Here is a 9,862-nt window from a genome sequence, read left to right as displayed (position 1 = left end):
TGAGGTCCTTAGCGCTCTGGAGCAGATTTTCATCAAGGATCTCCCTGTACTTTGCTCAGTTAATCTTTCCCTCGATCCTGACTAGTTTCCCAGTCCCTGCCGCTGAAAAACATCCCCACAGCATGATGCTGCCACCACCATGCTTCACCGTAGGGATGGTGCCAGGTTTCCTCCAGACGTGACACTTGGCATTCAGGCTAAAGAGCTCAATCTTGGTTTCATGAGACCAGAGAATCTTGTTTCTCATGGTCTAAGAGTCCTTTAGATGCCTTATGGCTAACTCCAAGCGGGCTGTCGTGTGCCTTTTACTTAGGAGTGTTTTCCGTGTCGCCACTCTACCATAAAGGTCAGATTGGTGGAGTGCTGCAGAGATGGTTGTCCTTCTGGAAGGTTCTCCCATCTCCACATAGGAACTGTCAGAATGACCATCAGGTTCTTGGTCACCCTCCCTGACCAACAAGGCCCTTCTCCCCCAATTGCTCAGTTTGGCCGGGCGGCCAGCCCCTGGAGAGTCTTGGTGGTTCCGAACTTCTTCCATTTAAGATTGGTAGAGGCCACTATGTTGTTGGGGACATTCAATTCTACAGCCATTTTTTCCTACCCTTCCCCAGATCTGTGCCTCGACACAATCCTGTCTCTACGGACAATTCTTTCGACCTCATGGCTTGGTTTTTGCTCTGACATGTACTGTCAACTGTGGAACCTTATATAGGCAAATCATGTCCAATCAATTGAATTTCCCACAGGTGGACTCCAATCATGTTGTAGAAACAGCTCAAGAATGATCAATGGAAACAGGATGCACCAGAGCTCAATTTCGAGTCTCCTAGCAAAGGGTCTGAATACTTATGTAAATAAGGTATTTCTGTTTTTATTTTTAATAAATTAGCAAAAATAATCTAAAAAACAGTTTTTGCTTAGTCATTGTGGGGTTATGTGTGTAGATTGATGAGGGAAAAAAAGATGTAATCCATTTTGGAGTAAAGCTGTAAAGTAATGTGTTTGCACATTGTTACAAGACTGTATACAGTCACTATATGACAAATCTTTCTATTCCTTTGGCCTGTTTGTGAGTGTAGTGTTGGTTGTTCATTTCTGATTGTCTAGTTCACTTGCTTTGGCAATGTAAACATATGTTACCCATGCCAATAAACCCCATTGAATTGATGTGCGGTAGTAGTTTCCTAACAATTAAATGTATATAGGGAACAGATCAGAGTGGCGTCAAGTTTCAAACCTTTAATGATTGAGTGTTTAGCCATGTCCTTTCGATCTTTTTTGTCCTGGGAGTCACTGCCAGTTTAGACCTGGGTTTAGACCTTGCCATAACCAAGGTCTAAACTGGCAGTGACTTGACAAGTTCAAGTGAAATAAAACACCAAATTGGTATGCTGATATATATAATTACCTATTTGCTGTTAGCAATTGCTGTAATTTTATTACAGTAACATTTAACAATAAAGTACTGTCTGCTGTATATTTACTGCAGCATTCTCTAAATGATAGTGTATTGTATGAAAATGTTGTGGGAGGGGAAAGCATCACTGGCTCATTAACTTATTTTGAGGCGTGCCTTGTAAGTGGCTATATTTGATGCACCCGTTATCGAGAATGCTGTGTACCAATTGAACTGATATGTTGGAGTAGTTTTCTAGCTGTGTAAGGTGTATAAAGAACACGTCAGTGACAGCAGGTCTTAAACTTCAAATGGTCGAATATTTATCTGTGTCATTTTGATCTGTTTTGCACTGTAATCACAGCCAGTTTGGAAGACTTTGTAGGCCTCTAGAAGTGCAAGTGCTATACAAATGCTAACATGCTTACAGTTGCGTTTACTTTTTTTACAGTGTTGGTGCTGTCATTGCTCAGAATTTTACAGTAACGTACAGGACGCTATTGGCAAGTTACTGTGAACATAGCAATGTGCTTTGCACTAGCCAGAGATGTGCAAAGATACATCAGAACGGTATCTTGTAACAAATCCAGGTTAATTTGAAGACCAATGTATCCTTAACTACAACAACATTCCCAGTAACGGTTACAGAAACGGGTTACTTGCTATGACTTTGCTAAATACTGCCTGTTGTTGGCACTAGCTACTGGCGCTGAAAATCTTCAACAGTTTACTAACCACTGTGCTTCCTGTAATGCACTGTAAATTCTAGAAATACATAATGGTACTGTAGTCAGGTGTTCCAGTAATATGCAGTACATTTGTGTTACAGTAAAGGGCCTGTAAATCTACAGTGATTTACTGGTTTCTGTGCTGCCAGTAATTTACTGTAAACATGACAGGATTTTTTCCCTTTGTACATTCGCTAAGAAAATCTGCGAAAATTTAAAAACAACATCAATGGAGAAGTCAACATACAAGTGTAAGTAAAAATAAATGCAAATAAGTTAGAAATTGTGCTACTAATGACGGCACAAACACGTCTCGTAAATGTTTTTGTTAGGTTATTATTTGGAAATTGTACAAATAAAACATTTTCCTTCTTCAGAAGTTCCAGCTAGGCAGGCTGACGTTAGTTAGCTAATTCATTTGCTAGTTATCACACATTAGGTGTATATTAATAATGATATACAGTATGATGACACTCATTTTCATAACAAAAAACCAGGAAGATAAATATAATAGCAAGGTTCAATAATTTGCTGTTAGTGAGAAAAGGGAAAATCTATTGTAACAGAGACGTAGGGAGTCATGAAGCAGGTGCAGTTGGTGAGTTTAATAATAACTAATGTGGCGAGATACAAAACAAGAGCAGCGTCTGGACAAGAAAACAGAACCAATACTGTCTGTTGAATGAGGCTACAGAGTGCTAGATAAAGGGGAAGTAATCAAGGCAGTGATGAAGTCCAGGTGTGTATAATGATGGGGCACAGGTGTGCGTAATGATGGTTGCCCGGCGTGTGTAATTCTGGGTTGCCAGGACTGGCACTTAGTAAACCGGCTATGTCGTGCGCCGGAGTGGGAGAGTGGGCATCTAAATAGGCATCTATTTCCTACGATTTATTTCATTTCCATAATCATAGCAGAATAAATTCCTCACATTTTCTGACTGTGATGTTTTCATATTTGCGAAATAGCCTATAGGCCTACAACAAGTTAAGATAGGTTACCATTTGTCCCATCTCTCATTTAATTGCACCCAGTTCACAGTAGTAAATAGATAAGCTATTTAAAGTATTTTGCTCTATTTGATCTGAGATGGTTCACCTTTTCCATTGACGTTTGAAGGCTACGTCTGAATACTGTATTGTCAAATTTCCAGAGCAGACAATATTTCACTTTTAAACATAATACATATATCATAACCATTGCAAAGTATATTCCTCACCTTTTATGGCCATGATGAGTTCATATTCCCCAAGTAGCCATATAACAAATTATCGTGCGCATCTCTCATTGTGCCTATTCGATATTATAATTTCACATTTTTATATCCGAAATAGAGTGCAGTCTACATACAGTAGAATTTAACAGGTGAACAGACAGTTGATCTTTTGCATTCATGTGTGTAGGCTACCACTGTATGTGGGCCTACTGTAGGCTAGTTTAGATTAGAAAGTAGAAAATGTTTCAGAATTGGCAGACAGTGCAGCATATTTAGGTTCATGAAAAAGTAAATACAAAACATTATTGAATTCAAACAATCTGTTTACAGGTTCACAACAATGTGCACTTGTTTTTGTCTTTCAGAAACGGTCAGATACAGCAAATGTCACTGCAAAAGAAAATATTCTGTCAACACCTCTAAAGACATTTGATCAAGTTCGCCATGCAATGCTATTTCCTTAGATACTGTCTTGGCCTAATTCCAATTCCTCCCCAGTATACAGAAAACAAGGGTGTTATTGTGACTATAAAAGGGGTTATTTGCGGAGGGATAGGATTCTACCAAGAACCGTTTTGATCAGAAGAACCCTTTTTGGAAAACTACCTAGAACCTTTAACATCCTATGAACTGTTTTTGGAAGTCTTTGATGATTCTTTGGAAGGCAAGAAGTGTTCTACAAAGACCCATTATATAATTTTTACCCAGCATGCTCTATTGCAGGTAGCGTTTCAGAATTGTTTGTTTTACTGTAATATCTATGTTTTTGCATGTACATTGATTGGTTGATACATTTTATGTTACACACATATAAATAACATACAGTTTTCTAAACTAATCCACTCTGTTAGTAATTGGATTTATGACACCCGTTACTGAGATGGTTGAGACAGTTTAGATGTTTGAGGTAGTCTCAATATTCAATCTTCCCTACCTTGGCAGTCATTCAGAATGCAGGTTGTGGGTGATTAAAAATTCCACTTGTTGGATATCCTAACTATGGCTGGATTGCAGTAAGAATTACACATCACTTTACAAGCCAACATTATGTGACTTGTAAACCAGGAGATTCTTAACACCACTGTGTTAGGATATAACTTGGCCCTTAAAGAAAGGTCTTCTGATACAGTAAATATTATGTATTGTCATAATAAGGCTGATGGGCTCTCGTTAGAACCCTTCATAGATGGTTTAGGAAGAACCTTTAGATGATCAAATGGTTCTTGGTAGAACCCTTCATAGACGGCTCTAGGCAGAACCATATTTTATGCATGGGGTTTCTTGAAAAACCCTACATAGAACCCTCTGCAAAGGGTTCTACCCAGCACCAAAAAGTGTTCCCCTATGGGGACAAACCGAAGAACCCTGTATGGTTCTACTTAGCACCTTTTTGCTAAGAGTGTATAATGCTCGTTCACAGTTTCACGACATGTCTGATTTATAACGGGAAACATGCGTATACGTATGACAAGTTTATGCATCTCAATGATTTTGTGCGTGCGCAGTCTTTTCAGATATTTATTTAAAAAAACATTTCTTAGATGATGGCATTACAAATTCGTTCAAATTAGATCTTCATTCAAATCACCATCTCACTATGGCTTCCCTCTCCACAGGTGTTAGGCATCTACCCGGTGACAAGCCCCTCCTGACTGAACCCCTCTATAGTCGCGGGCGCATCCCCCCCACTGACAGGCATCATGGCGGGGGCTTCAGTGAAGGTGGCCGTCCGGGTCCGTCCCTTCAACTCTCGAGAGATCGGGAAGGACAGCAAGTGCATCATCCAGATGTCAGGGAACACCACAAGTGAGTATTGCATATTTGTATTATAAGAAATGTCTACTATATGTTATTGGTGTAAGAAAACACATGGACCTGAGGACTTCAGCTTTGCTCTTTCGGTGTAGGTTACTTCTTGATTAACCTGGGCTGGATGTTAATTGGCCCCCGAATCAGAAGGCCTATCCAGGGTTGGGCTACCACAACCAAAACAAAACATTTCTATTTAAAAATATTTTAGTTGGGGGTTGGGTGATTGGGGGTCCGCCCTGCCTAAGTACTGTTAGGGGAAATGTTAGAGTCTATGTAGGTAATGTTCTATACTAGTAATATCTCTGGAATATGTATTGATGAATCCTTGAAAGGCATTCCATTGGGATATACAGCATTTTCCAGTCTGATAACTCCAGGCAAAGATGTCCTCATCAATAATGAATTGATTTGATTAAATATTTACTAATATGGTCTGCTTTAGATTGGGCTTTTAGGAGACAGCCTCATATGGCATTTTAAATGGTTTTGGAGGTGCTATACATTCGATCTAACACCATCTCAAGCTTATTATAATAAATTCATCACTTCACAACATAGACCCTTCATGGTGGATTCCGATCATCTCTACTGTAGAGAATCACTGAAACATTGCGCGTCTGCCATTTTCTGCTTGGTGCTCGGAACACATGCTTGAAAGCAACAGGATGGTGGGTAGTGAGGCGTGCAACACATGAGACATAGGCTCCAATGGGAACTGAGAGCCTGTCTCTGTGTGTATGTGTTTGTGGGGGTGACCTCTAGAGCTTCTCATCCCTCATCACATGACCCAGAGGGTCCAAAAGGCCTCGTTGTTTCTGTCTCAGCTGAGACGCTAAGTCAGATGATGTGTGTGTGTGTGTGTGTGTGTGTCATATTCTGCTTCTTTGTGCCTGTCAACGGTCTGATGATGACCTCATTCCCACAGTCTTTAGCATGGCCCAGATTCGGAATACTCAAAAATGGTTTCCTTTCCTCTTCCTGACTGGTGTGAAAGTACTGGATTCGTGAAAGTAATAGGGAGGATGGCCAATAGCAATATCAACCATCCTCTTCAATTTCACCTTTCCAGTCAATACAAGCGAACAAGGATGAGGAACTAGAAAATAGGAAAGGAAGCCACTTTAGAATATTTTTATTTAGCCAAGTTGTCCTACCCTCTCTCTTGGATGCAACTGTCTCAGGAGGACTGAACCACATTATTCTGTTACACACAACAAAGACTTTCAATTTGGCTGATTACATATCCCTATGAATACCTGATATACAATATATAACCCACAAACCCAGTCTATTGAAGTGCATAAGTGACATCATCATAGGTCAGTCACCACTGATGATGCTGCTGTATTAATCAGAGGAACATCATCACTCACTGCATCACTGCAGTTCCTACACTGAGTGTACAAAAACACTATGATCCCTTATTGATGTCACCTGTTACATCCTCTTCAATCAGTGTAGATTAAGTGGAGGAGACAGGTTAAAGATGGATTTTTAAGCCTTGAGACATGGATTGTGTATGTGTGCCATTCAGAGGGTGAATGGGCAAGACAAAAGATTTAAGTACCTTTGAACAGGGTACGGTAGTAGGTGTCAGGCGCACCGGTTTGAGTGTGTCAAGAACTGCAAAGCAGCTGGATTTTTCCCTGTTCAACAGTTTCCCATGTGTATCAAGAATGGTCCACCATGCAAAGGACATCAAGCCAACTTGACAGAACTGTGGGAAGCATTGGAGTCAACATGGGCCAGCATCCCTGTGGAACGCTTGCTACACCTTGTAGAGTCCACGCCCCGACTAATTGAGGCTGTTCTGAGGTCAAAGGGGGTGCAACTCAATATTAGGAAGGTGTTCCGAATGATTTGTACACTCAGTGTATATGGACCACAGACAGTAGCTGCTACCAGGGGCATGCTCAACTTTTGTGCCTTGGCCATTCAAGCCTTCACAGAGAGGCACTTGCTCAGCTTTCCCCAAACGCCTGGCCTAATTTCAGATTCCACCAGGTCTACAATTATCCCTAAAATGATGACAATGCATTTTCCACTAATGATATCTATGTAGCCAGCCAAAGACTCTTTCTAGTTGTTATTTACATTTGGTCTGCCATAGCCGAGGACTACACAGTGTTTCACCATAGCTTACTTTCTGCTAGTTTATGGGTTTGGTCTGGGCACTTCTCTAACCTTTGTTTACTTCCTGTCTGTGCTTTTAGCAATCATAAACCCCAAACAGCCGAAGGAGAACAAGAGCTATAACTTCGACTACTCTTACTGGTCACACACAACAGTGAGTTTCACCACATACACCTGAAAGACTTGAATATCATGCGTTTCAAGACCATGCAAGCCATGAGCTCTACATTCACTCCGTAATAGCTAACTAACGGTGTATTCATACTCAAACTCTGTATTTCTCTCTGCAGCCGGAGGACATCAACTATCATTCCCAGAAGCAGGTGTACAAGGACATTGGGGAGGAGATGCTGCTCCATGCCTTTGAGGGATACAATGTCTGTATCTTTGCCTATGGCCAGACCGGATCTGGGAAGTCCTACACCATGATGGGCAAGCCGGACTTGAAGGACCAGGAAGGCATCATCCCTCTGGTAATCTGGATGGCTGGATGGATGGGTGGAAAGGTGGATGGATGGAAGGGTGGGTTGATGGATGGATGGGTGGAAAGGTGGATGGATGGAATGATGGATGGGTGGGTTGATGGAAGGGTAGGTTGATGGATGGATGGATGGGTGGAAAGGTGGATGGATGGAATGATGGATGGGTGGGTTGATGGAAGGGTGGGTTGATGGATGGATGGGTGGGTGATGGGTTAATGGGTGGAAGGGTGGATGGATGGATGGATGGGTGGGTGGAAAGGTGGATGGATGGAATGATGGATGGGTGGGTTGATGGAAGGGTGGGTTGATGGATGGATGGATGGGTGGAAAGGTGGATGGATGGAATGATGGATGGGTGGGTTGATGGAAGGGTGGGTTGATGGATGGATGGATGGATGGATGGGTGGGTGGGTGGGTGATGGGTTAATGGGTAGAAGGGTGGATGGATGGAAGGGTGGGTTGATGGATGGATGGGTGGGTGGAATGGTGAAGGATGGATGGGTAGAAGGGTGGATGGATGGATGGATAGATGAATGAATGAATGAACGACAAAATGTAGTTAAACATCATATAATGTCAAGTTACTTCATCGTGTCAGATACTGGATCTTTGGAAACCCATTTAGTTTTATGCCAGAAACATCAAAGCCTTTTATTGATAATACATGTGCTGTGTTCATATCAGGGTTGGGGTAAATTCCATTTAAATTCCAGTCAATTCTGAAACTAAAACAAATTCCAATTCCACATTTTCCTAACTGAAAAGCATTGAAGATAATTGGAATTGGAATTTCAATGTATTTCCTTAATTGGATGGAATTGAAATGGAATTGACCCCAACCCTGGTTGATATCCGAGTCTAACAATGCTTCTCCATGTTCTATGTCTGTCAGCTGTGTGAGGACCTCTTCACCAAGATAAGTGACAGCAATAAGGAAAACAGCTTGTCCTACTCCGTGGAGGTGAGTGCTCCCTCTAGTGGTTTGAGAATGAGCTTCTATACAGGACAGGCCTACTGCTTTTCAGTGGGTTAGGGCTTTTACCTCCTGGGTGATACATACTGAACGAAAAAAGTGTTTGTCCCATTTTTCATGAGCTCAAATCAAAGATACCAGAAAAGATCCCATACTGTATGCACAAATTTGTTTACATCCCTGTTAGTGAGCATTTCTCCTTTGCCAAGATAATCCATCCACCTGACAGGTGTTTGCATATCAAGAAGCTGATTAAACAGCATGATCGTTACACAGGTGCACCTTGTGCTGGGGAAAATAAAAGGCCACTCTCTAAAGTGCAGTTTTTGTCACACAACACAATGCCACAGATGTCTCAATTGGCATGCTGAATGCAGCAATGTCCAACAGAGCTGTTGCCAGATAATTTTAGGTTGATTTCTCTACCATAAGCCGCCTCCAATGTCATTTTAGTGTACATTTCCGAGTTAAATGCACACCATTAATTTTTGCTGTGTATATGAAAAGAGTTCAGATAAGAGTGTCTTCTCTGCCCCAAGGTGGTGCTGCTCAATAGACATTTGATAGGCACTTAGTTCTCTTGATTGGCACTTCTATAGAGTATTGACAACCTCCACAGGTGAGCTACATGGAGATCTACTGTGAGCGTGTGCGTGACCTGCTGAACCCGAAGAACAAGGGGAACCTGCGTGTGAGAGAGCACCCCCTGATGGGGCCCTACGTGGAGGACTTGTCCAAGCTGGCCGTTACCTCCTACAATGACATCCAGGACCTCATGGAGTCTGGCAACAAGGCCAGGTAAATGGGGCTTTGGATGGATGGGTGGGTGGGTCGGTGGATGGACTGGATAGATGGATGAATAGGTGGATGGATGAATAAATGGATGGATGAGGGATGGATTGATGTCATAAGGTTCAATTCTTTCTTCCTTCAGGACGGTGGCAGCCACCAACATGAACGAGACCAGCAGCCGCTCTCATGCTGTCTTCAACATCATCTTCACTCAGAAGAAACACGACATGGATTCAGAAAATACATCTGAGAAGGTACTGTGCAGCCTTAATAACCAGGTTCAACCTCATATTCAAGCTACTGCAATAGGTTGAGGCCATGGAGTTATAAAC

The 9,862-nt window shown here is 41.8% G+C and overlaps 1 protein-coding gene across 1 annotated transcript in view; it reads left to right on the top strand.

The window, feature by feature from the left end:
• Nucleotides 1-5,038: 5,038 nt before the first annotated feature.
• Nucleotides 5,039-9,862, top strand: part of LOC120056266 (kinesin-like protein KIF1A) — a 43,290-nt gene continuing 38,466 nt past the window's right edge. Inside the window, exons 1-6 of the mRNA XM_039004516.1 lie at nucleotides 5,039-5,144; nucleotides 7,364-7,437; nucleotides 7,574-7,756; nucleotides 8,658-8,726; nucleotides 9,358-9,536; nucleotides 9,673-9,784. Of these exons, the coding sequence (XP_038860444.1) occupies nucleotides 5,039-5,144; nucleotides 7,364-7,437; nucleotides 7,574-7,756; nucleotides 8,658-8,726; nucleotides 9,358-9,536; nucleotides 9,673-9,784 (723 nt within the window). The remainder of the gene's footprint in view (nucleotides 5,145-7,363; nucleotides 7,438-7,573; nucleotides 7,757-8,657; nucleotides 8,727-9,357; nucleotides 9,537-9,672; nucleotides 9,785-9,862) is intronic.

This window comes from Salvelinus namaycush, chromosome 11 (assembly GCF_016432855.1).
Source record: "Salvelinus namaycush isolate Seneca chromosome 11, SaNama_1.0, whole genome shotgun sequence".
In the NCBI taxonomy this organism is placed as follows: Eukaryota; Metazoa; Chordata; class Actinopteri; order Salmoniformes; family Salmonidae; genus Salvelinus; species Salvelinus namaycush.
This window is presented reverse-complemented; position numbering and strand designations above follow the sequence as displayed.